Source organism: Suillus subaureus (genome assembly GCF_016647635.1).
Source record: "Suillus subaureus strain MN1 chromosome Unknown BJ212scaffold_46, whole genome shotgun sequence".
Classification (NCBI taxonomy): Eukaryota; Fungi; Basidiomycota; class Agaricomycetes; order Boletales; family Suillaceae; genus Suillus; species Suillus subaureus.
The window spans coordinates 23,162-48,184 of NW_024538602.1; the positions used below are offsets into that span (position 1 = coordinate 23,162).

The following is a 25,023-nucleotide window of genomic DNA, read 5'->3' on the forward strand; positions in this document are numbered from 1 at the left end:
GTAAGTAGCGTTAGTAGGGAGTATACACGTAATATATATGTAGCATCGCCTAGTGAGGTATGCAGTTTAACTTTTGGAGAGCGTGGGTTTGCGGCAAATTGCGAGGTACATGGGCGTGAAGAGCTTCAAAAGGATCATGAACCCCTCATTTAGATCTACAGAAAGGTGCTTCAACTTACCTTTGTCTGGCCACCTTTCACAAGCGCATCAGCAGCAACCTTGAGGGACTCGCCAACATCATAAGTGCCTTTGGGTAGAAGATTAAGCATCTCCATGAATTTGATTGCGGTGTGTGAAACGAGCTTGCCGCTCCAGCTCATTCGCCAAACGGTAAAGTAATCCCAGGCAGTTTGGGCCTTCAAGATATCGCCTTCAAGTGGGATAATACCATGAAACTTCGTCAGGGCGTTCAGCTAGATCCTCTTCATGCTCAATCGTGAAGCCGACGTTGACCATGGCTTCGCGGGCTTTCTTCAAGTGACGCATCTCTGGGATACCATTGCCAAACTCAATGGCATGCGCAAGTTCCTTGTGCGCAGGGATCGATGGATCCCAAGCGTCAGTCATGCACCACTCATAGACGCCGAACTGCAAACCAATGTTCAATATATTGAACCATGAAGGCAACAACTGACATACCACTCCTCCGGGCTTCAGAATCTTCATTATTTCCCCATACACTCCTTCCCACGTAGGTGCATGGATGGTGGCTTCAATGGCGTACACTGACCACGATTGTGTTTGAGTTGAACTATATCTCATGAGATTGCACAAGCACCCACCGGCATCGAATGAGTTCTCGCCAAATTGTTCCGACAGCTTCATAAAATCACCCTTGGCGAAACTGACTTGGTCCTCAAGACCAGCCCTCTTGGTGTACTTCCGAGCACGTTGAATCTGGAAATCATTGTTGTTCAAGCCAACGATGTTGACGTCGGCAAACCGAGCTATCTCGCGTGCGGGACCACCGACGCCGCACCCAACATCCAGTACGCGCATACCAGGGCGAAGCGACATCTGGGCTGCGAGATAGTGCTCATGACGGGCCAAGGATGCTGCGAAAGCCTCTCCTTTGTAGAATCGCGAGAAGTGGAAGGACTGTGCCCAGCCATACTCATACAACTCCGTTGCCCCATCGTAGTAACCTGTGTTTTATGTCACTAAAGAACCGTTCAAAAAAGTCATAAGGCAATACCATTTACAACGTCGGTGTAGCTCTGAACACGGTTTTGATTGTCCACTTCACTCTCCTTACCAAGATCCTTTTGCCAGAACTTGGTATAGTTCCCGACGCGTTTTTCTTGACGTCCGTCAGCGTACTGAATGGAATCCATGGTGCCTGCAGAATAAAATAACATAAGTAACAAATCCGATCTCCACAACAATAAGAAGAGATGCTGGAGCAAAACTTACTGGGCTAGACTGTAATGTAGGATGAAATTATGAGGGAACGGAGCCAACCTTGCAGCCGGTGATTTCAGTGTGGATCAGTTTCCCCTAGGCAGACTTTTAATTTATAGACGAAGAAAGGTAGTCGTTCCTTGATGTGATCCAGTGATGAAATTATGAACCCGACGGAAAGAAATCAGGTCATTTTGTGGGGACCTGAATCACGTGGACCGACTCTGGCTAAATATCTTGCGTGTATATAAGCATAGATCAATAGATAGATAAAATAATATTCACTTTCAAAATCGACTGAAGGTTGATTTCCCCTGGTCAGACTGTTAGAAGGAAGATAGATATTCCTTCTAACTGAACGTGGTCAACGTTCACACCTGTGCCAGATGCGGGGAATCTCAACTGTCAGAGTGAGTCACCTTCAAGTTGCAACAGCTCTTGGACATCGAAGGGCACGTTCCCGTCGCATTGGCTGGAGTGCTTCTCGACTATCATGGGGGACTGCATGTAGTATGCGTACCCATTAGGTTACCGTAATGTGATGGAGAACGTAGCGTTCAAGTTGAGTTGTGGACTAAAAAGTTTCGGATCACCTTTTTGTATGGCTTCGAGCGTTTAGAATCGTCAGGTGAGCCGACGAGAGTATCGCAAAAACGTTGTGTGTGCCCTAGAAGGCGCTGTCAGAGACAAGGAGGCGAAAGATTCTGCAGAGAGAAGTTGAAGATAATATAACTCTGCAAGAACATCCTCTGGCATCACGCCTTGTCGTTCGAGCGAATGACGTTCCATTTTATGAATATGGAACTACAAGGTAAAATATCAAGATGCTCGCGATCAAGGGGAAGTGGCGATGCTATTGTGAAGTTCGCTGTCGCAGCTGCTCTAGACAAGATATCGAGCACAAGAATCTACGGCCCTATCTGTATCACAGATACTCATTTGATGCCGTTTCCTAAGAACAAATCATAAAGTGTCAGCTAAAGACGGTCCAGGAGATGCAGTGTTTCTGCAACAAAAGAGTCACATATTCTGATTGCGTGCAGCACCACATGGTGAAATTGTCGCTGCGTCACTCGAGGGTCGAGTCTGGGCATTAAAGGCTCCAACATTTACTAGAGCAGTTTGGTCCTTGGAGTAAAGACTAAAGTAGTTTGAGGAACATGAAACATGATTACTCGGAGTATTTCCGAACGGGGGAACGTGACACAGCTTTCAAGGTCAAACCGTCACTGCTCTGACGGACATCGACAAACCACGTCATCTCTCCCTTTTATACCTTAATACTAGCTAGCTAGGAACCGCATATCTTGCAGAACTGAACGTGGTATGCGATGAGCTCGGCAGGTGGACTTTCTCGCAGGCGGGTGGCTGGAGCTTCATCGTCCTCAGCTTCGGATGACACCCCAAGTCCTAGCTGGACGCCAAATGGTCCCAGCTCTAATGGAACAGTTCTGACACACGCAGGCTCGGCTTTTGAAGGCGGAAGCAAAGTCGCCTGTGATCCTCGTGACCTCGATCAAGTCCAGGAGGACAGTCGCTATGGTGGAAGAATGCCTCGGCTGACAATCATGGAAGAGGTCCTCCTTCTCGGTCTGAAAGATAAACATGTATGTCTGGAACCTCTTTTATATACCTCATACCCTTCCTTTTCTGTTCTTTTGTACCATCTGCCCTTTCTCCCAGGCTGCCCTGCCTCCGCAGTATGGCATGATATACCTCTTACCTTACCTCACAATCGAAGGCGCCTCGCTGCATGAGCCGGACGATATTCATGCATGTGTCCTCATTTGCCACGCCCTGACGTCAGCTCTTTGTAGGGCTATCTCTCTTTTTGGAACGACAGCATATCCTATGCACTTAGAGGGTGTATTCTTATCGAGCTCGCCCTTCGCCGCCGCATAGCTCTAGTCAAGGATTCAAATCAACGACGGAGTCCACTCGCGGACAGGCTAGTTGAGGTTATTGACGACAAACAGACTGGTGAAACTATCCTTGATGAAACGTTGAAGATGATGAAGGGGCAGGAGACGGACAGAATGTCAATAAATGGTTGGGTTGATCTTCTGAGTGGTGCGTCTAGAATTTCACAAGCATTCTATGCCATTATTCCCGCATTGATATGCATCCCATTGCGAAGCTGACTTTCTCGACAGGAGAGACGTGGAATGTGATGAAAATTGGATACCAACTTAAGCAAGTTCGCGAACGTCTAGCGAAAGGATTGGTGGATAAGGGTATTCTGCGTACTGAGAAGCGTAATTTCTTGCTGTTCGATATGGCCACACACCCAGTCGCGGACGTACGGACGAAGGAAAGCATTGTCACACGAGCGGTATCACTTCTCACTGCGACCACTTCTACAGTACCACCGAGCGCTTTGGACAAGGAAGGAACTCAATGCAGGGTCACACGTGCTGTTTGCTTGGTATGCGCGGCATATGCAGCGAGTGTATTGGACAATGCGTTTGGCAGATTGACATATGAAGACAGGGAAGCTGCCTTTCAGAGATGTGACGAGGTACTGGCGGAGTTTGCATGTTGGCCATTCGGGTCTACTTCGGCAACAGGGACTGGTGGCGGGAGAAAGAGAGATGCCGTGAAAATTGGGATGGGAAATACTCCTAGCGGACGGGAGAGCGTACTGGGACTTGTGCAAGAGGTGAAGCGGGAGATGAACGGAGAAGAGGACCTTTCGTTTCAACTGATTGCAGGAGTCCTCGAAGTTCTCTCAAAATTAGATTCGCTGTTGTGAGATGAGCATATCCAGCTGACCAGTACTATTGATATTTATACTTGTGGTGCACATGTTTTTGGTTACTTGGCGTGGAGTTCTACCCTGAAGTGACAGCGAGGACCCATGCTGACACATCCATGCGTTTCTTTGGCGACATTCTCAGGACGCAATCATTTTCGATCACATACGCTGTGCTCGATTGCTGTGCTCTTTCAGCTTTTCTAAAAGGCCCTTTCACAAACTAACCAAAGTCTCTCACCAGAGCTCCTAGTCCTAGGTCCTATCTTATTTTATTTTGCCATCAACGCAACAAGATTACTTAATGGGCCACTCCATTATTTAGTTCATATCATGATTCAATGCCTCGGACTTGCACACACTTGATCGATTTTCCCGCTAGGAATTCACTTGGGGTGATTTTTGCCTAAAAGCTCATCACAACTCGTCCCTGATCATCTTTTACGACAAGTTGCTCCGTCACCCACAGATTGGTCATAAAGCGAGGGTCGTTATCAGCACAAATCCTTCATTGCCATCCATACCCATAATCGTCCTCTAGCACCGGCGCTCCCGGACATTCACTCAGATGGCTTTCAGTGTGGTCTTCCATCATGATGCTACAGATCCGCTAGCGGTTATCAGCGCACCACCCCCGAACGAATCTTCACACGAGCGAGCCGCGAGGGAAGAACGGGAGGCCGAAGCTCAAAGAATAAGTGATCTCATTGACGACGAAATTCGCGCTGAACGAGCGATAAGAAAGAAAGAAGAGGGTATAGTTAAGATCCTACTATTGGGTCAGAGTGAAAGTGGTCTGTCTATTCAACTTCTAACCATTCCCCCTGCCTCTCAGCCTTTACAACAGGTAAATCAACAACCTTGAAGAGTAGGTTACGTTGCCTTCTGATTTCGTCATCATTGAATGAAACGTCGCAGATTTCCGTATGCGATTTGCCCGAGATAGATGGATAGAGGAGCGAGCGTCATGGCGAGCGGTTATACTGTTAAATCTCGTCCGGTCTGCAAACACCATCCTTGATGCGCTATCACGGGAGATGGACAATGTTGACCCAGACGAACAAGATGATGCATTCAAGTTCGACGATTACTATCGTCAATATAAAGTTCGCCTCACTCCGCTGCAGGTAGTCGAGAGTAATTTGAAACGCTTACTCGGCGCCACCGAAGATATCCAACCACGAAAACAAATTTCCCCAACAATCGCACCCTGCGGCTCACCAGAATTCTTTGTTCGTTCTCGGACTTGGCGTAACTTTATTCAAACAACCCGAGGTACCGAGTCCCCACGACATTCCTGCCAGCAGGATCTTCCCATTTTACTCGACAGCACAGACGTGATCGCGAACGGCAAAGATGACATCAAGGCTCTATGGAGGGATAGTCACATACAAGCCATGTTATGGAGACGGAAGACCCGGCTCGAGGACTCTGCCGGCTTGTCAGCCTATTCATATTCCTTTCTCGCCTTCTTTCTCTGAATTCATCTGCTCGCAGCTTTTTGGACTCAATCGACCGGTTATCGGTACGAGATTACGAACCAACAGATGACGACGTCCTTCGCGCTCGATTGCGCACCCTTGACATCCAGGAACACGACCTGATAGTTGACGACAGTCAGTGAAGCGTGAGATATTTCGCATGCGTCCTGAATTCATTTTTGCAGAGACCGATGCTCCGAAATGGAAGATTTTCGATGTTGGCGGCTCGCGCACACAAGTCCGTGTTTCGCCGATTTTCCAATTCATGCTCATCGCCGACGATGTCTGCTAGCGTCACGCTTGGCTACCGTATTTTGACCAAGTTAATGCGGTCATATTCCTCGCACCAATCTCGTGTTTTGACGAGCGACTTCTTGAAGACCCCCGTATCAACCGTCTGGAGGATTCCTTCATACTCTGGAAAGCGATATGCTCCTCCAAGCTTCTCTCGCGGACGGTCCTCATCCTTTTTCTAAACAAGATGGACATTCTCGAGGAGAAAATCAGAAACGGCGTAACAGTGAAGCGCTATCTCCCCAGCTACGGCGACCGGCCAAATGAGACGAATGATGTTGTCAAATGTATATATTTCTTGCTGTGTCGTGAACTTTCAGCGTGATTAAACGACTTGCCTCTAGACCTTCGACAAAAGTTCAAAGACACGGTGAGGTATTGTTCTCCGGAGCCGCGGGTATGTCATATATACCCGACGTCCGTTATTGTTGGTTATTCCCCTTGTTCTAGGCCGAAAGTCCTGTTAATCTCCATTTGCTTGATAGGATACGAAGAATATGTCTGTGACGCTGATATCTGGTGTGTGCTTTGTATTCTCCTGTGTTTGTTGAAATGAAGGAACAATCTGGCAGTGCGGGACGGGATCTTGCGCGAATACCTGAAGCGGGCGGATTTGTTCTAGGCAGCGGATCACGGAGTGATAGAAACATTTGTAATAACATCACATGCGAAACTTCGGCGAAACCTGATGAAGATACGACAGTTGACGATATAGATACGACAAGTGTAATGAGTGCACGAATACCCCCTTGCTCGCTGAATTACGACTCTCGTGAATACCATATCGTAATCCATAGGGTCCCAGGGCATAATACAATCAGTAGACTTCTCACATGACCGCACGCTTAACTTAAGCTACAGAGGTTTCCATCCCTCGCCTGCTGGCCATTTGAGGTTGTCTGTTTCCTTCAGAAAGTCACGATGTACTCCAGAATTCTTCATCCGCTCCAGGTCTTCCCCTGAGCTCGGCTCGTTGTCAGTAGGAGACTCCGTATACGGATCACGATCAACATGAGCACCATCGTCGTCCTCCTGGATGAGTATCCGTCATCAGCCCCTGCTCGCCCTCCTCCATCCACCTCGCTGGCGCATGCGAATGGTGAACGAACCCCCGCCGACTGAGACCTGCCTCAGCTTTGTACCGCGCCGCATCGAGTTTCGGCTGGGCTTTGAGTTGAAGATTCGAGATAGTTTTCTGGATGTGGGACATTGGTGAAGCGTCGGTGGTGTCCCGGTCTCTTGTTAAAGAGAGATGGCGAGAGAGGCCCTGGAATGAGGATGTTCGTGTGTGGGGGGGAAATGCGGATACGGATGAGGGGAGCTCCGTTGTGCTTGACGCTGTAGTGAGCTGTATGCTCTCGGGACGCTTGCGCCGAGGTGGGGGAAGTGGGGGCGTTGCAGTGTGGCGCAGTGACTTGGACCGCGTGGGACGTATGGAGGAAGGCGTGATGGACTCTGGTGTGTCGTTTGTGGGTCTGCGATCCGGGTGGGTTGGTGGCGCAGGGTAGATGGCACGAGACGTCTGGTGTCGCAATTGAGAGGGAGTTTTCGGGAAGGGTTAGTTCTCTGGTGGGAAGCGGTGGGCGGAAAAGGGTGGGCGTATGTGAGGACTGATTGTTTAAGCTAGCACTTGCCACTTGGTCGATAGACGGCAGGGAACTCGATGTTGATGATGGAGAGCTGGGGGTTCGTCGACGGGGGAGCGGAGGTGCAGGGCATGTGTCTTCAGATCCCGATGAACGACTCCCGAGTCCTCTGCGGACCTGCTTTGTGGGACTTAGGCTGCGCGGCCTGCTGCTCACAGAGGAACCGGATGATGTCGTCTTGAGCACTTGTAGAACACGCTCACGATCCAGCTGTTCTTCAACACGCTTCAAGTTCTGACCATGCTTGCTAGCTTCCAGTGACTGCTTCATCAAGGGAGTCATAATGTGACTCGGTTTAATACTGCGAGGAGCATCGAATGGTGCCAGACCAGGTACGCTTCGGGACTGGGCTAATGATGCGCGATGTGGTTGGGAAACCAAGGGTGCTGGTTTTCGAGGAGGAAGGGGTGGTATTTTGCCATCGTTGCGCTTCTCGGGGGATTTCCGATGCAGGGTCTGTCCCATTCACTTTGTCCCGTATCAAGAACGGATTATGGCTGATCTTCTGTGGCAGACGGGAGGGTATGACGGGAGGGGTGTCAGATTGATCGGGAACAGATGATAATGAGTGCTGCGTTTCAGACTCGAGTGACTGGCGAAAGGGATTTGTGTCTGGAGAAGAAGAGTTTGAGGATGTGGCATATTGTTTGGGTCGGTCGGGATGAACTGGCGGAGCATTGAGTTGAAGCTTTGAGGGAGAAGTTGATCTTGATCTTGAGCGTTCAAGGACTTCGGGGATTGGGTGGACTAGAGTGCATTAATTCTGGTCAGTGCTGACTGGAGGATAAGGTGTTACACACCTTGGACAAACGCGAGAGTTCTATCAACGCATTTACCTGACACAGCATGAAGGACAAGCCTGAGTGCAGCAAAAAACTGGCCACCGGTGAGACAATCTGTGTGGAGCAAGTTTGGGTAGAAGAGTTTCAGGATCTGGGCGGGACGCATGCGGTTAAGACATATAAAGAAAGCGTAGAAATGGCCGAACCTTGTCAATATCCGCAGTTGGTAGATTAGGATATCTGCCTCTTAGCCATGCTCTGACTTCGCGGACGCCAACGGACATGGCTTCAAAGTGAGCATCATTGTGGACGGTGTTTGGGTCAGGTGAAACAGCGAGATCATTGAGAGCTGAAGTAAATAAGCTGTATTCGAGATCATTGAGAGCAGATACATGAAGAACTAGTGGTCGCATTGCAAGCAGGAGAACTTTGCATGAGTAGTAAAGCGCGCGCAAGACTAAGTAGTAAGCAACGCCATTCTGCGCTAAAGACCACGCTAAAATGATGCACGTGTTTTGTGACCACTACCATCATGTCAACTGAGCTTGAAGATCTTCCACCGCCATACACCCCTACTACAGCACCCCCCATTTGGGAGCCTCACTTCATAGATCTCTCCCAACATTCATCTCTTGTTCTTCGCAAGCCCTTGGATCCTCCACCCGACTGCTTCTCCACTCCGTCACCTCCAAGAGTGAAATCTAACGATTTCCCTCCATTCAGAATTTCCTGTGCTGGAAACAACCTCGCAGATGGTTTCCGCATTCTTTATCCCTCCGGTCTACTTGAGAAACATGGCATCCAACAGGCAGACTGGACCCGCTTCCTGGAGGATCTCGGAATCTCTGCTCGTCTTGCGGGTCAGGGGCTCAGTGCAGTGGGTTCTCGCGTTCCCATAACACCACTCCCCGTCCGTGGTATATTCAGCACAAGAGCAACTGGGGCCGTGTATGACTCTCAGTTCACGAGAAGTCCTAGGGACGAGGTGCAGACACTTATTACCGTTTGGAATCAGTCTGCGTTTGAACGACGCAAATTGCATGTCACTCTGCAAATCAAAGCAGGGGTGGATAATAGGGCCGCGTACGAGCTTCTTGTCGAGTCTCTTTGAAACGCTTATGACAAACTTTACACATACCACCGGAAATTCTTTGTATTCCAGATTCACATCAGGTGTAGCACGTTTGTAAATCCACGTGCGTTCGTGTCGACAGCTAACCATCACTTTATTTCATTCACGCTACTTTACGAACAAATTGTCTTTAGAATTCTGGTGATATGCAGCAGCGCTATATGAGTCTACCGGTGCGTTTAATACGCCAACTCACTTTCAGTCAGTGAGAGCACAACAGCGGTTGCACAATGTTAAGAGCACTGAATCGTCCTTGTATGATTTGCTTCCAAGTTCGCAATAGCGAAAAGGCGGAAAGCTTCAGCCTAGACCAACACAGCAAAGAATCTGACAGTTCGAAAGACCGAAACGTGCGCATAGCCTGAGGACAGATACAAGTACAAATTCGATAAAATATCCACTAGTCTACCAGCCATTGCAAGCCCTTAAAACAATGACGATGGAGCAGCTGAAGAAAATATGGGAAGCAGTTGAACCTGTATTCTCCCTTACTTTATAGATTGGACCGACAGTTCTGGATTGTCGACAACAATACAAATGCAAGTGCGAAGCAGCGTAACCCTCGCATACTTGCGAGAGTCGCGGCCAAGGGACTTGCTGAGATGGTGTCGGATATAGATGAAGTTAACGCAAGACGATGTCCACCAAGTTTGAGTACAGGGGGCGGAACCTACAGGAACGCTGTCACTCAGTGTCGATGGAAATCTCTTGCATCGATCATGCTCACCTTGACAAGGTTCTCATTTTCTTGGGAGCTTCATCAACGTTGTACCTGGGTTAATCCTGGAAAAAAGCGTCCGAGAGTAATTGGACCAAAATGACCACCGCAGGGGTCGAACCTGCAATCTCCTGATTCCTTCGTTATCGTAGTCAGACGCGATGCCATTTCGCCAGGCGGCCGTGCTGTTCTCATCATTCCCGTTGGAAATGTCACTCCGGTTTCTTAAAAGACGGCCGTTGTTCCAACATGAGGGCAAGGAAGACGCCCTGCTCAGGCAAAGACGATCTAAGTCTAAAACTATAAAATGCGCATGATAAGCACTCAGTTTCACGTATCACACCTTGTGTAATAGTTAACCTATTTAGTATTCGAAACCACGACAACAGGTGGTACACTGTGGTGAATGATGACCCTACGACAACCCTATAAGTACACAGATTGTAAGTAGTTGGGATCGATGCTAGACAACCGATCCCTTCGGTATGTTCGGGAACTCATCCGCAATCAAATTCCTGTTACATATCAATGACCGCCTAGTGAATTTATGTTCCGGGCGAGAAACAATTGTGATCCCAAAGAGTGACTTGGTTGAAATCTCGGTGAGAAAGTTGACTTGGGTTTTCGTGCTAGAATGAAGCCAGCTGATTCGCGCCGAATCCCAAGGACTTGGCGTGATCATTCCGGGAGCAGGGCTGTTTATGGGGTGATAATCTGGTGCATTTCATGCGTGGTAAAGAGATGGAGATGGAGTGAGCCGGAAGGAGGTCATAATTTGGCATGGACACTAGCAGAAAAAGACCAGATTGTGCCCGCCGATATTGTACGGAGGTATTTTACTGGCGAACCTCAGCCGAGTGCGCGGTGGGTGGGAGAGCTCGGTCTCCACTCTCTTCTGCAGATAGGTCATGCTCGCCACCGGCAGCTACACCTCTGTTCCAAGGTTGACGAAGAGGGAGGTGGTGTTGGGGAGGCAAAGGGGGAACTTGAGGTTCTGTTTTACCCAGAGTTGGACCATGCGCGGTGGCCGGACTTTCAACGGCCTAACCAAACATAGAGGCATACTAAATATAAGCAAGGTACATGTCTGACTAAGCTTGATGGAAGTCAAGAACATGGACCGAGGTACACTGATACATCACCACCACCTGAGGCAGTACAATGATCCATCATTCATGAATCACCCTCGCACTAGTTATCTAATGTATCATTCTCACAATACGGCCTGGAGATCTGAAATAGCAACCGATATAACGCAGGACAATCAACGAACTGTCAAATGGTTGCCCGGCTAATATGGAGGCCCTGACTACGACGGGGACACGTGAGGATGTCCATACCTCAGTATTTCAGAGAGCTCATGCATGGGCGCATGGTGTGTGGGATCTCACGATTGCTAATTTAGACATCTTCATTTGTTGACCGCATGCTCTCCACTTGTTGAACCGATTTGTGCCCGCCAAAAGCCGAAGCGGCCTTCTATTTAATCCCTTAAAATACCAAGGCTAGCATCTCTACCCTCGACGTATTCGCCTTCTCCACTTACCGTATCTTTTTCAATTGCTACAATGGGCGGGGGACCTGGAGGATCGGGGACTGGTGTCGCCACTGGTTCATTATTCTGGGCGATAATTATGTCCGCCTTCGCAGGTACTGTGGTTCTCCTATACTCTCAAGTCCTTACTCTAATGTATACTCTTGTCATTCAGCTTTTGGTGGTATTCTCTTCGGGTTCGGTTTTCATTAACGTGTTGCTCGTCGTTTCGTCATTGACATTACTTCACATTCAATAGATATGATACTGGTACCATTGGAGGTGTTATTGCCATGGACGACTGGTTGACAACATTCGGTGTATATGACCCCAGTTCCGCGAACACGACTGGCTTCGATTATTACCTTCCTACAGCACATAAAAGTCTGGTTGTACGTGAATGGTACTTTTCTAACGCCACTTTGACCGATTGATCCGACAGGTCTCAATCCTTTCTGCGGGAACTTTCTTTGGAGCTTTACTTGCGTATCCTATGGCGGACATTGTTGGGCGAAAGAGGGGTATAATCGCTTCTTGTGGCGTTTTCTGCCTTGGAGTGGGCTTACAGCTGGATACGCACTGGGCCGTTTTCGTGATTGGACGTGGTATGTTTAAATCAGATTTTCTTGGATTTGGATGACTTTCTTACACTGTAAACAACATCAGTCATTGCTGGCTTCGGTGTGGTATGTTCTAAATACTAACACTTTCCTTTTCATTCGTAACTTACAGTGGATGCCATAAGGGACTTGTTTCATGTTTGATTCCTATGTACCAGTCCGAGGTGAGTGTTCATCCTGCAAAAAAAAACTTAGCTTGACGGTTTTCAAACGTCATGTAGTGCGCACCGAAAAGCTTGCGTGGAATGATTGTTGGACTTTATCAACTTGCGAGTAAGTGCTTATTCTATATCATAATCGCATTCTCTTTATTTCCCAATCTTTAGTTACTATCGGAGCATTGCTTGCTGCGATCGTTCTAAATGCCACGAAAAATGAAATGAGCCATAGTGCTTGGAGGGTATGTTGAATATCTCGAGCAAATCATGCTATGGGGCTTACTTGTAATTTCTCAAGACTCCCATCGCAGTACAATTCGCATGGGCCGGTATTCTTAGTGGTGGCATTGTAAGCCCACAGCTCCTTTATCAGGACTTCTGCTGTACCAATCCGGTTTTCTTCTAGTTCCTTCTTCCTGAAAGTCCGCGGTTCCTCATGCACAAAGGTCGCGAGGATGAAGCTAGAAGAGCATTGGCTCGTTTCATGACCATGCCCCCCGAATCTCCTGAAGTTGAACTCGAACTTGATGAGATTGCGACCGCTCTTGCAGCTGATCGCGCAGTCGCGCAAGGGTCGTATATTGGTTGGTAATTTGATGCCTTCCTGTATACTCGTGCTAAGTGCCTGCTAGATTGTTTCAGGAACAATGACTCGAAAAACGGTCTCCGAACATGGACTGGTATCTGCCTACAAGGGGTGGGTTCTCCTTTGTTACCCTTACTTGTACTCTTTGCTCACATAGCTCTTCAATAGTGGCAACAACTGACTGGAATCAACTTCATCTGTACGTGCCATTGTCCAACTTCGATCTTCTCTCTAACCTTCATTTTGTTCCTACTTTAGTCTACTATGGCACTGTCAGTCCGTTCGATTTCGCGTGCTTATTATCGGTGACCTGAACTCTTTCTGCAGACATTCTTCCAACAAGCCGGAATCAGCAACCCCTTCATCATCACGTACGTTCTTGTCTGAAGCTCATATTTATATTACCGACATCTTTCTTAGTATCATTGCCGATGTTGTAAACACCGTAATGACCATCGTCGGTGTTCAACTGATCGACAGAGTGGGTCGTCGGCGCCTGCTGATCATTGGTGCTATTGGCATGTGTTTTTCTGAATACATCGTCGCGATCGTGAGTAGCCTGCCATTCACTGGAGGTCATTTTTCTCACTTCACCCATGATAGGTCGGAGTAACAGTAGGGCAGACAAAATCAAGTGTTATCAACGGAGTAGCCAGTACAACGGCAGTAAACTTAACTGCGCAGCGGGTCTTAATTGCTTTCGTTTGCATGTAAGGAATCTACCACTAAATTCCTGTCAAGTCACTCATTTATTTTCTCTCTTGCCTTCCTTAGTTACATCGCATTTTATGCTATCTCATGGGGTCCAGTTGTCTGGGTTATCACTGGAGAAATCTTCGCAAGTCCTCTATAACCACGTCACTTACACCAGTTCTAATATTTTCTTGGTCACTAGCCTCTCAATATCCGTGCAAAGGCCATGTCACTCAGTGTAGCTAGCAACTGGCTTTGGAACTTCGGTATCGGTAAGATGGCGTTTTGCCTTTCACTCTTCTCTGCTAATTACGAAATACAACTGTAGGATACGCAACACCTTATCTAGTCGACCCTACTACCACCGGTATCCTCGGCGTTAAAACCGCCCACCTGGGTGTTAAGGTGTTCTTCATCTGGGGTTCGACTTGTCTCGGGTGCTTCCTCTTCACGTGAGCTCTACCCTTCTGACCACCTCCATTGCATTATTGATCCGGCCATCGCCCCCTTTCTACTTATGCAGCTATTTCTTCATACCCGAAGTGAAAGGACTTTCTCTCGAACAGATTGATCTTTTGTACCGCGAGTCTTCCAGTATGTTTATTATTGCCTTTGGTCCAGTCCGAGCAGTGCCTGACCGTTTATTTAAGTTCTCAACTCCGATAGGTACCGCAGACAGATGCTGGAAGAGGGCGAGACGTACGTCCAGAAGAAGAAGGTATGCAATAGATGACTCGTTTTGGTCTATGGTGTTTAACTTTTACTCTAACTCTTACAGGATTACGTTGAGGAGAAAGAACGGGTCTGAGATATACATTGACTCTATTTTTACGAACATGCAAAGGATGTAGTATTTTACCCAGGTCATAATAATCATTTCATTACTTTCATTGTCAGATAAGAACTGGCGCATGAGCTCGACCAATTGATATAATTGTTGCGCTAAATATGCGGCGTGAAGCTTGAGGTTTGTTCATCGTACCGCATTAGATGTCAACTTGTCCCTAACACTACTCGGTGGCTCGCAGGTTCTTTGCGGTATACCATGTCCACGTACCTACTGAAAAACCGCGGATTCGGGAGGCGCACTCCGTTCTTTATATTATTTGCGCGCTGCGCGTCTTGTCAATAGAGAGCCTGCACGTTTTAATCAAGACTTCCCGCGTGTGCGTACTATCTTTTGGTTCCACGGACTCCTGTAAGCGTTACCCCGTCCTACTTCATGACTTTCTCACTGAGTACCACACTGGATGCTATCATCTTCGCTCACACACCCACGATCACCTGCTACCTCCTGTATGTCCTTCGGGCAGACACCAAAGACAGACGCCGACTCCATAGATTCCGACGATTCCTCAGGTATACGTTCCCCAAGCCCCTCCTCCACCTTCCTTCTCACAAAATCTACCACATCCACTATGCAATCCATGGTGCATGTCCCTTTTCTCCCAATGCCTTTCAACAGTAATGCTAATGGTACGTATCCTGCGCTTGGATATGTCTATCTAGACTCTGTTAGGACAGGATAAATCACCTTGGCCGACTTCTTCGTAACATCCGATGCCGCTACTGCAAAGTCGTTCATCCAAGCTCCTTGTCATCGTGTCACAAGTTCAAGAGTCTGAGGTATGTCCTTTTCCATCTCATGTCTTGTCGACTTGTTAACTTAAATGCAGATGGGTGACTCTACCAACATGATCATCATTCTCGCAACTGGAAGAGAACCTTCTCATCCACCCTAGCAAAGTCTGAATCAGGGTATACAAATTTGCATGTGCCAGAGCCCTCAGTGAATTCGAAAGTGAGTCACTTCCTCATCCTGTTTACGTTTCCTTATAAAGTGGCGCAGATCTATCAACATCTAGCCTACCGTCCCCTTTCACACAGGAATCCCTTATCACAGCCCTCAAACCTGTCACGTTCACTCGCATCGAGGAATAACAACTTGAAAGAGTATGTTCCCCTCCATCCTGTTACCTTCTACTATCTGCTGTCACTCAATAATCAGTTTAAAGAAATTGGCAATTCAGGCATAAAAATCATCATCACGGGCTCATACACCAGCGACCTCGCCCTACACTACCTCAATTGCTTCTCCAAAGCCAACCTCCGCTACATAGCTCGCATTTTCAACATCACACCTTTCACGTGCATCGGTGCACCCCACCCCAGAGGAAGCAGACTGCATCGAAACGTATATGATAATCTCCACACATACCACCAGAATTCTTTATGTCCTAGATTCACATCAGGTGTACATAGCACACGTTTGTAAATCCACGTGCGTTCATGTCAACAATTAATTACCCTTGCATAACTTTATTTGATTCACACTACTTTACGAACGAACTGTATTTGGGACTCTTTGTGCGATGTACAGCAGCGCTACTTGTGATAGCACAACAGCGGTTGCGTGATGTTAAGAGTGTCCTTGTACGATTTGCTTCCAAGTTCGTGATGGTGAAGAGGTGAAGAGCTTCAGCCTACAATTAGCCTAGACCAGCACAGAGAAGAATATGACGTTTTGGAAGACCGGAACGTGCACATAGCCTGATACAAGTATGAATTCGATAGCCTTTTAAACATGTCTATCAGCCTGCCAGTCATGCGAGGGAGCAGCTGAAGAAGCAGATCAATCTGTATTCAGCCGACAGTTCTGGATTGTAGAGAACAATGCAAATACAAGTGCGAAGCAGCGTAACCCTCGCATACTTGCGAGAGTCATGGTCAAGGGACTTGCTGAGATGGTGACGGATATATATAAAGTTAACGCGAAATGATGTCCACCAAGTTCGAGTACGAGAAGCAGAACCTGCTACGGGAATGTCGATGGAAATCTCTCGCATTGATCATGCTCACCTTGACAAGACTCTCATTTTCTTGGGAGTTTCATCGACGTTGTACCGGAGTTCTTGACCTGGGACGTACAAGCGCGCGCATGTCCCAACATGTAAGAGTCGTGACTCAAGAACCATTTCTCCATGGCCGTTTGATCGGTCTGAATGAGGGCTCCATGCTCGGGCGTCAAGCAAAGTGGATCTCGTCACCTCAGGTGTACTGGGTAGCTAGACACAGGATTAATCAAGTGGAAAAAGCGAAGATTCTCGTAAGTTGGACCAAAATGACCACCGCAGGAGTCGAACCTGCAATCTCCTGATTCCTTCGTTATCGTAGTCAGACGCGATGCCATTTCGCCAGGCAGGTGAGCCATTGTCATCGTTCCAATCACGTGTGACGCACACATACATGGGCCATAACACTCGATCGTGTGAAACATTCTTAATAAGGTAATGTTACCCGGTGTACATTGTCACACGGTGTGACAATGTTTGGGCAGTTTTGGTGATATTGGTACGATGTTTATGTGTACACCATTTGACTTGACTATGGTGCAGTCCTTCGAGATAATGCATTCAGCTCCAGATCCCCTGTTCAAGGTTCCTTCGGATAGACCTAGTGATGATCAACTGAAAGACACGCAATTATTCCACCAACACCTAACGGATTCCTATGCTCTAGACATCCGTTGGACTACATCGCCCAGCTCGACGACCAGAAAATTGCAGTCGCACGTTTAAGAGGCATCGTTTACGTACCGTAAACGATCCTCCATATTCCCGCTAGGCTCTTCTGCAGAGAAAGTTGTAGTAACTTACTGATGTTTATCTTTTTCGCATCGGTTCCCTACAGGTCAAGCTGGGTCTGCACATCACTATATGTTGGACTTCGATACCACAGCACGAGACCTCGCGCGTACGATTCTGGCGTGCCGGTTCCCGTAATTTATTCCAGAGGACTAAATTCGTTCATGGCTCCTCTACCCTCTCCCTTACAGTGCCGCTCCTGTCCTGCTCTCCACTCCCACATCGAGGGTCAGGCCGTCATGTCTGTTCTGCAAATAGTTAAGTTACTTATATTCTCATAATGTAAGATGGGGTACTTCGCCGATCGCGGTTGTCCTCCTCGGAGGCATCGTGGCCATATCTTTCCAAGAGATCAATTTGCCATAAGGACGTCGTTATGTTAACGGCCCGCAAATGCTTCGCTTATTTCGAGGTTCGATTTTAGATCATGCATTTGCTTGTCAAGGTTATATGGATGGCGGTGGGACTTGTCAAGGGAAATAAGAACCGCCCTTGCTACCTAAACAAGAAGGTCGGACAGGTAGAAATCTAACCCATTTACAGCCGCCAGTGACGCAGGGTGACCCTTCAAGTTGTCAGCCGTGTGATGATCGATATGCGACATCAGGCGGAAAGTGCGGTGCCGCAAGCTTGGCATGATGTCGTTAGGACGCCACAAAGTCACAACCCTTACGATTCCGATCAGGTTGCCTTATAAGTATCGTATGTGGGTAATCAGTAGCCCATCCTTCACTTTTTGAATTCCCTATTTCATCTGCACAGTGTCATGTCGGGACTAGAATCTCTCTATGCTCTTGAGTGGAATAACAACATATCAGGTTCGTTAGCCTTGTTGGAAACGAATCATTGTGCTGAACATCATCGTCTTCAGTTGCAATCATTACCCTGATATCCTATGACTACAGTCAGTAGCTTTCATGAACCTTGCAGTGCGGCTGAGCGTAATATTATCTAGTGCTTCAGCTCGAGAAAGAGGTAACGAGGAGGTCAGTTTATCATCGTCGAGTACTTATGATCGTATTATCGCAGATCACGTTTGTTTGGGTTAGAGCTCAACCCAAACGATATCAGGATGCGACTGACTGGATATGCAGCAAAGACCGTGGTCAGCGATGTCATATCTATACCTTGTTGTGAGCTCCACCCTGCCAAAGTGCTTCATGGTTTCCCATTTTTGTTGCTATGTCAGGTTCGATATTTTGGTATTTTGGTTGCAATGTACGTCGCGCTGGTTGTGTCTTCCGGGTGGTACATTGTATGTTGACGTTGACATCTAGGACTTGCGCCTGCTGTACGTGACGTGATTCCAACAGAGCCCTCATTAACTGACCAGCGTTAGGGGGAGGTCTATTTTATATGCCTGAAGCAGTGAGCCGGTATCGATTCTTTCTTTAGAGAATTTCATAAGTTGACCCAGATTCAGCCGTACGTCCAAATTTCGTTTCACAGCTAGGCCTGATCTGCTGCTTACCTCTTGTTTAGTTGTGAGTTATCGTATTCAACTGAAACTAGCTTTGTTCATCATGAAATTGAAATAGGTCATGGTATGTTTCTACTCATGCAATGGGGGTTTTCTGTATATTTTTGCTTGGCGGAAGGTAAGTCCAACCATATATACATTCTCATATCTTTGCACGTACCCATTTTGCATTTGCAGTCATTCTCATCTGGCGTCTTTACGCCCTATACAACCAATCCAAGCGTATACTTTATGTTTTACTGGGGTTGTTCATACCTATCGTCGCACTCTATATAGCGGTGGATATATTTTTATGGAGTCGACCCTCGGCGATCTCAAGTGAATTTCTACTTTGATCGAATTCTATGCAAGCTGATGCCTTGGTACACAGTGCAAGAAATAATAGTAACTCCAAACGTCAAGTACTGCACGTCTTTCTTCCACGTTGGGCCTATGCCTGCGATATATGCTTCCATTCCCGTCATATGCTATGATATTTTCCTGGTTGTTCTCGCCATTGCCGTCCTCAGAAGGCACCTGAAAGAACGGAAGGAACTTAAAATAAGGTCTAATGCCTATTTAGTTATGATCGTCCGATATCATGTCATATACTTTGTCCTGTAAGTTTCCTTCGCTTGTTGTTTCTCTAAAAGCATTCATTGAGCCACACTAGGAATTTGGCAGCTCAAATCTTCATGGCGATAATATGGGCCAACCTTCCGGTATTATCTCCCATGATTCTAAAGAGCTCTACTCTAATGCAGGCATCCACAGACTGTGGTGATGTATCTCGTACAGTTGTTCAACGGTACCGCGCCATTTATTATCGTGCCACGTGTCATCATCAGCATTTGGGATACGCATGCCAACGACAACTGTGTGCATGTCAGTACGACATTCGAGGATTGCATCTGTTGGGCTTCGCCGTCGACGTTGGAGCAGTACGAGATGGACTCCCGCGTATGATGTTCTGACTTGAGAAAGGAGTTAAAGTGAAGTCCTTTTCTCAGGCTCTCGTCCTGGCAAAATTCTTTGATACTTCATGGGAGCAAGTAGTTCAGGACCCAATTTTTCTGTGTAACTATGTACTATGATGTCCAGAATATTGGGATATATTGAGCTTGTATTTAACAAGGACCCGTCGGTCGACTGCAAAAAAGAGAAAAAAGACGATAGGAGACACCACTCCGTGTTGGAAGAGCCATGATGAGCCGTGGGTAAGCATCATCTCGCCAATAGTTGAAGTTGACATCGGGTTCGTCACCTTCGTGACGTCTAGCAGCACGAGTAGGACAAATGGGCGTCAGAAGAGCAGGGGAAAATATTGTGAAGAGTGTTTAGCGTATATTCTCGTCCTGTATGACATCAATGTCGGCGAGAGCTAGTCGAGAGTCCGCAACAACCCATAAAGCTGTATAGTGAAGGCGACGAGGGCTAGGTGATTCCATCGCAGATATGAGCACGCGTAGGTAAACAGATTCTCGAGCACAGGTGCCAAGTCCCTTCATAGCGCTCAGCGCTAATAAAGCAATGCAGTGTATGGATCTGCCCAATACTTCTCTCTTGGCCATATAACATTGACAGTTGGCAGGCAAGGGCCTTGCACTAGTCAAAGCTTCGTATAAGAATGACGCTGCGCCACCGATTCCAGATTCTCAACTGCTGAGAAGCAGTTCGGATGTTGGAATCATCTCCAATTGGCAGAATAGTCAGACAAGCATGGTTTAAAGCTCGCCCACAGGTGATTGTGCGATCTCCGGAGTCTCTCTTCAACGTCGAAACAGGCTGAAATTGTATCTCGGAGCTACTGGCAGTAAGACGCAATGTCTGAGTTCGGTGACCAAGTAATGATGGGAATGAGTGAGGCTGCGCTTGCAATGTCGTCGAGATCTGTGGATGTCACAAGTAACCAATGTATGGCAGATTCCATCCCAGGGTCACTGAAAGGCCTGGGACTGAGTAGTCGTTGTACGAACCTCGATATGGACGTTGTGACACCATGGAAGAAAGAACGAAAGCTTGCGCCCAGTATGTGCAAGTCTTTGTTCTTTTTAATAACCACACTTACTGCCCGCATGAATGCACCAGTCATGCGAAGTTTGAGGTAGCGGGCGTTTGAAAGGGACAATCTGGGGATAAAAGGGATGCAAGGAGGGTGCACAAGTGGAACGGGACGCCGAGCACCGTGGTCGCAATAGTGAAGGATGTGATGGTCTGCTGTTGTGTCCACACGTACGAGGAGAGGGAAATGCCGAATAGCAATAATGAAATTTCCAAAAGGACCGGGAACGTTTACGCCACAGTATCAAGATTCAAAATGCCACACCTTGAGGCTGTTAAACTATCTATCGGAGTCAAATATCTATGGGGGCATAGATGTTTGACTCCAATAGAGAGGCGCTTCTTGACCTGCTCCTGTAATTGCATACTCATCTCGTGCATGATCCCGCAATCCCTGCTGTACCTCATGCTCATCGCGCACCCGTTCTGCTGCAATGTGACGTTCGAGCAATCTGGTGCAGATAACTTTTGCCTTCTGCCCCACCATTGATACCGGTTCAGAACTGTCGTAGCCAGAATGTTCTGTAAATTCTGTCCACCACCAGCCCCGACTGGTACTACGAGTCTCTTCTTGCGGATAGCAGCCATGAGACAGTTCCAACGAAGGAGAATGAGTAAAAAGAGCAGGTGCCGCATTCCATGCTGAGACACAAAAACATATAGGCGAGAGCATGAGGATTCTGCATGGATTATTACAATGCGCGATAGTAAGCGCTTAGCGCTGCGCTCTACCGCTTACTATTATCTGTGATCATTATGTTTCTATATAAAGAATACAAGGACTCATGGCACCCCACAAATTCACAGTCAAGTGAATGTTGCCGACGGTCACCGACTTTCTCACCCTTTGCGTTCACTGAACGAACACTGTGGTCACTGACCGGCAGAACACTGCATAATACAACAATGCTGTGACACACAAATCCAAACTGACCAAAAAGACACGTATTATGAGACCCAACTCACTGGTGGCGCTCACATTCGTAACACTGATGGAGAGCATAAGATGTATAGTTAGCCAGCGTGTCAGCGATAGAACGATGGACAATACCAGAGATGCAATGGCAGAAATCGAAGACACGAGCTGCAAGTCCATGTCGATAGGACAACACTTGAATCTTCCCTGCACCCAGGAACAAGAATCAAAAGTATACCGACTTCAGAAGCGACGACGCAAGGAATTGTGTGCTCGATCGCTGAAGGATGATCGATAATCAAAGTATTCAGGAAGTTATGATCGCCGTCGGATGCACTCACTCTAAAATTGCGCCAAGATATCAAACCAAGCTAGTCGACTTATGGGAGAGGAATGTCCGCTATAGGTAGCGCTGCATGAACTGCATGAACAGGTCAGTAGGCCAATCAGGAAACCTTGAAGGTGATGGTGAACGATAGCATTTTGGCCGAGGACATGGTAAACGATTCTGGTGTGCCTTGAGACTGAAAAAAATGGCAGGGGTTACACGAGCGGACCGTTGCAGAATATCTGAATGCGCCAAGAGTGCGGGTTGCGACGAGGGAGAGCAGTTGGGAGGTAGCAGCGATGCAACAGGGTGCAGGGTGATTGTTCGAGACATGTCTAACTGTAAAAGAAACACGGAGAAGAGATGAGGAGAGCACGTGTGGGCAACAGTAAGAGAGGCCAGGGGCACCAAGGGAGGCCTGTGATTCAGAGGAACGAGTTGATGCAATAGGTGGCCTGCCGAGGGAGAACAACAGAGGGCGTCACATGTATCCGGGAGCGCGAAGGTGGACACTAGCTAGGTGTGCAAGATGACGAGAGAAGGGTGGTGGGTGGCCATTTGACCCATCGAGAGTGCTGCACGGCAGGGGAGGTGATGAAGGTAGGTGCCGAAAAGGCCTGCCCAGACCTGAAGAAAAGAAGTAAAGAGACAAGGGACAAAGAAGCTGCCGGTACGAACCTCGTTCCAACCCAACAAAAGCATTCGTCGCGCTCAAAATCCTGAAATAACACTCCCGATACTCAATATACTTTTCCTCCCCTGCAGTCTCACCCGCGCATCATGCTCGAACGGCGCACACGACAGCTGGATCAGCGGGTATGCCACTCCCCCTCCACCTGGTGTGTTCGTATTTCCAACCACTGGCGACGACGCGTCAGATGAAGACGACAAGGAAGAAGACGCATGTTGGCAAGCTGAAGACGATGGGTGTTGGCGGAGTGGTGCAAGTTAGACGAGCCCGTGCTCGGTAGTTGAGGATACGGAGTTAGGATTGTGCCATGTAGATGCGGGGGAGGCCACGGGCCATTTGTGATGAGAGCCTGCGGTTGGGTGCTGGGAGGGCGGAGGTTGTACCCTCCAGCGGATGTAGAGGCATATGTGGACTGTTGGTGCCGTGGATAGGCTCATACGTTAGAGGAGTTGGTGTACGATTAGTTTGCGTATCGAGAGGGGGTACCTTGAGCCTGAGGGTGAGTCGAACTGGATGGTTGGTAGCAGTCGCTTACGCTGGAGTTTGAGTAGGGTTGTAGATGGTTGAACTCGGATGATTGGGTATAAGATAGTGCGGATGACGAGTAAGGTTATGGATTGGCGGGAGTCGTAGGGTGTTCCATAATGGAGGATGAACGGTGGACTGACTGGAGGGATATTAGGATGGTCGTCCATGGTTGTGAGAGGGTCCAGACGAGGCAGCTGGAGGTGACTCATGATACGAATCACCATTTGGGCTAGCATAATATTGCTGCGGCTACTGGGGTGGGTATTCATATATTCATACCTAAACTGTGATCGTGAGTATGGTGTGGTCGTAGGGTATGCGTCGGATGGAGGCGCTCCATATTGCTACTGAGTCCGTGATGATGAAGGCCCGTATTGTAGGTGAGATGAAGGAGACAGATGCTGATATTGGTTGGAGGTAGTTGGCTGACTGTTGTATTGTCCAGCGGAGTGATATGATTGCTGGAAAGTGTTGGATGTCGCGTTCTGAACTGCGCTGTGACGGAGGATCAATGATTCGATCATAGTGGCGTCGAACCCTAACCCGACGAAGAAGAGGTACGGAACTGCTGTCACGGTAACGTTCCAACCAAGCTTCTTTCAGTTCTCAGGCCTGAACCCTGTCTACTTTCCTTTCCACCGGCCCTCATCGAATCCTACAATGTCAAGTGATCTAGCAGCAGCTTATTTTACCTTTAGTCGAGAAAACGAACCGTAACCTTATCATCATCTCCTTCTTGACTACTAAACTTTATATCTTCAGCTCAAACCGAATCATTATATGACTCGTCGATCTTCCCATCTAAGCTGTGTCGGACCACAGCTAAGCATGTGTTGCAACCGCACAATTTCCCTGCAACGGATCACTTCTACCACGCGACACGAACCAAATCTCACCCCGACGATCAATTCGCATCTTGGCGAACTCTGTTGATTCGTAGGCATCAGGATATATATTAAATCGACCTGGTTCCTGGTACTCTCATGACTGACCTATTTTAGCCTACTTTGCCGTATGTGGCCCACAAGTCAAGAAGTCCATGGACTCCATGCTTCATCGCATGCTAAACTAGCATCATATCGGCTCAGCATCCGGATTTTCGACATTTCGGGTCCTGTAGATATGGCAGTCATAGGTAAGTCTAGAGTAGAACTCGCCAGATACTCTTCTAAACACGCCACAGACAAGGATTGATCTCCCCGGTGTATCAACATTCGTACTAGTCTTTGTCTCCAAGACTTTTAAATTTCGATGACAAGCAATCGTCTACAAGCTTCCCTGATACCTTGCTGTCGATGATCGATCGTTCCATCGCAGGCTCATCAAGTCATTTATCACACTTTCACGACGGCTTACCATGACCATGACCTTTGTGATTCTCGCGACCAGCTAACGCCATCGGTCCACAGCATTTGAATGGTACGCTTCTCTTGATCTCAGTGTTCCACTTGATGCATATAGTAAAGATGACGCACGAGCAAGATGGTCGTTCCATTTTCCTCAAGTAGGCAGTGTTTGTCTGTCTACCTTCTTGACAAGCACATTTATCAGCCATAAAAAAGTGACGCGCGAAAATCCACCTTGGAACCAGCAAACCGA

At 47.8% G+C, this 25,023-nt stretch overlaps 9 protein-coding genes and 2 non-coding genes across 11 annotated transcripts; 6 read left to right on the forward strand and 5 right to left on the reverse strand.

The window, feature by feature from the left end:
• Positions 1-66: 66 nt before the first annotated feature.
• Positions 67-1,334, reverse strand: BJ212DRAFT_1485843 (S-adenosyl-L-methionine-dependent methyltransferase; the record flags this gene model as incomplete). The annotated part of the gene is made up of 6 exons (XM_041341035.1): positions 67-123; positions 180-395; positions 448-588; positions 640-725; positions 783-1,145; positions 1,196-1,334. 6 exons carry the CDS (start codon positions 1,332-1,334, stop codon positions 67-69), a joined length of 1,002 nt encoding a protein of 333 aa, XP_041187743.1.
• Positions 1,335-2,732: 1,398 nt separating this feature from the next.
• On the forward strand, positions 2,733-4,153 carry BJ212DRAFT_1449414 (Golgi phosphoprotein 3-domain-containing protein; the record flags this gene model as incomplete). The annotated part of the gene is made up of 3 exons (XM_041338691.1): positions 2,733-3,008; positions 3,219-3,471; positions 3,555-4,153. 3 exons carry the CDS (start codon positions 2,733-2,735, stop codon positions 4,151-4,153), a joined length of 1,128 nt encoding a protein of 375 aa, XP_041187744.1.
• A 568-nt stretch (positions 4,154-4,721) lies between these two features.
• BJ212DRAFT_1537920 (guanine nucleotide binding protein, alpha subunit) lies at positions 4,722-6,804 on the forward strand (the record flags this gene model as incomplete). Its single annotated transcript, XM_041341823.1, has 9 exons — positions 4,722-4,947; positions 5,001-5,021; positions 5,072-5,594; positions 5,651-5,769; positions 5,820-5,872; positions 5,927-6,215; positions 6,273-6,355; positions 6,414-6,447; positions 6,501-6,804. 9 exons carry the CDS (start codon positions 4,722-4,724, stop codon positions 6,548-6,550), a joined length of 1,398 nt encoding a protein of 465 aa, XP_041187745.1. The 3' UTR covers positions 6,551-6,804.
• BJ212DRAFT_1580489 (uncharacterized protein) lies at positions 6,784-8,854 on the reverse strand (the record flags this gene model as incomplete). The annotated part of the gene is made up of 6 exons (XM_041342279.1): positions 8,563-8,854; positions 8,375-8,507; positions 7,877-8,321; positions 7,731-7,821; positions 7,034-7,450; positions 6,784-6,960 (listed from the first exon to the last, which is right to left on the reverse strand). Exons 1-6 carry the CDS (start codon positions 8,767-8,769, stop codon positions 6,784-6,786), a joined length of 1,470 nt encoding a protein of 489 aa, XP_041187746.1. The 5' UTR covers positions 8,770-8,854.
• Positions 8,855-8,858: 4 nt separating this feature from the next.
• On the forward strand, positions 8,859-9,738 carry BJ212DRAFT_1388470 (uncharacterized protein). The gene has a single exon (XM_041336930.1). It carries the CDS (start codon positions 8,889-8,891, stop codon positions 9,465-9,467), a length of 579 nt encoding a protein of 192 aa, XP_041187747.1. The 5' UTR covers positions 8,859-8,888; the 3' UTR covers positions 9,468-9,738.
• A 568-nt stretch (positions 9,739-10,306) lies between these two features.
• Positions 10,307-10,388, reverse strand: BJ212DRAFT_t119. The gene has a single exon. It is a non-coding gene; the product is annotated as a tRNA-Arg (tRNA).
• Positions 10,389-11,774: 1,386 nt separating this feature from the next.
• Positions 11,775-14,605, forward strand: BJ212DRAFT_1485848 (monosaccharide importer; the record flags this gene model as incomplete). The annotated part of the gene is made up of 22 exons (XM_041341036.1): positions 11,775-11,856; positions 11,916-11,937; positions 12,000-12,132; positions 12,183-12,345; positions 12,407-12,426; positions 12,486-12,524; positions 12,582-12,633; positions 12,687-12,760; positions 12,817-12,867; positions 12,925-13,102; positions 13,151-13,215; positions 13,273-13,303; positions 13,363-13,376; positions 13,432-13,475; positions 13,525-13,654; positions 13,708-13,814; positions 13,879-13,921; positions 14,000-14,069; positions 14,126-14,249; positions 14,321-14,391; positions 14,448-14,515; positions 14,576-14,605. The coding sequence occupies 22 exons, from the start codon at positions 11,775-11,777 to the stop codon at positions 14,603-14,605; spliced, it is 1,611 nt and encodes a 536-aa protein (XP_041187748.1).
• Positions 14,606-16,919: 2,314 nt separating this feature from the next.
• On the reverse strand, positions 16,920-17,001 carry BJ212DRAFT_t118. Its single transcript has one exon. It is a non-coding gene; the product is annotated as a tRNA-Arg (tRNA).
• Positions 17,002-17,978: 977 nt separating this feature from the next.
• BJ212DRAFT_1388503 (uncharacterized protein) lies at positions 17,979-18,803 on the forward strand (the record flags this gene model as incomplete). The annotated part of the gene is made up of 8 exons (XM_041336931.1): positions 17,979-18,143; positions 18,204-18,259; positions 18,313-18,345; positions 18,397-18,416; positions 18,471-18,574; positions 18,631-18,659; positions 18,719-18,732; positions 18,781-18,803. Coding segments are annotated over exons 2-6 (237 nt in total), but the record flags the coding sequence as incomplete, so codon positions are not given.
• A 309-nt stretch (positions 18,804-19,112) lies between these two features.
• On the forward strand, positions 19,113-19,928 carry BJ212DRAFT_776947 (uncharacterized protein). The gene is made up of 2 exons (XM_041344043.1): positions 19,113-19,520; positions 19,574-19,928. The coding sequence occupies exons 1-2, from the start codon at positions 19,276-19,278 to the stop codon at positions 19,872-19,874; spliced, it is 546 nt and encodes a 181-aa protein (XP_041187750.1). The 5' UTR covers positions 19,113-19,275; the 3' UTR covers positions 19,875-19,928.
• Positions 19,929-23,190: 3,262 nt separating this feature from the next.
• Positions 23,191-24,132, reverse strand: BJ212DRAFT_1580493 (uncharacterized protein; the record flags this gene model as incomplete). The annotated part of the gene is made up of 3 exons (XM_041342280.1): positions 24,035-24,132; positions 23,432-23,981; positions 23,191-23,405 (listed from the first exon to the last, which is right to left on the reverse strand). Exons 2-3 carry the CDS (start codon positions 23,691-23,693, stop codon positions 23,191-23,193), a joined length of 477 nt encoding a protein of 158 aa, XP_041187751.1. The 5' UTR covers positions 23,694-23,981; positions 24,035-24,132.
• Between the last annotated feature and the right edge of the window lie 891 nt (positions 24,133-25,023).

Bases quoted from the DNA above. Each gene is read 5' to 3' on its own strand.
- BJ212DRAFT_1388470 (XM_041336930.1), top strand. From the start codon at position 8,889: ATGTCAACTGAGCTTGAAGATCTTCCACCGCCATACACCCCTACTACA.
- BJ212DRAFT_776947 (XM_041344043.1), top strand. From the start codon at position 19,276: ATGCCTTGGTACACAGTGCAAGAAATAATAGTAACTCCAAACGTCAAG. The intron at 19,521-19,573 runs GTAAGTTTCCTT...GAGCCACACTAG, and splicing joins CATGTCATATACTTTGTCCT to GAATTTGGCAGCTCAAATCT.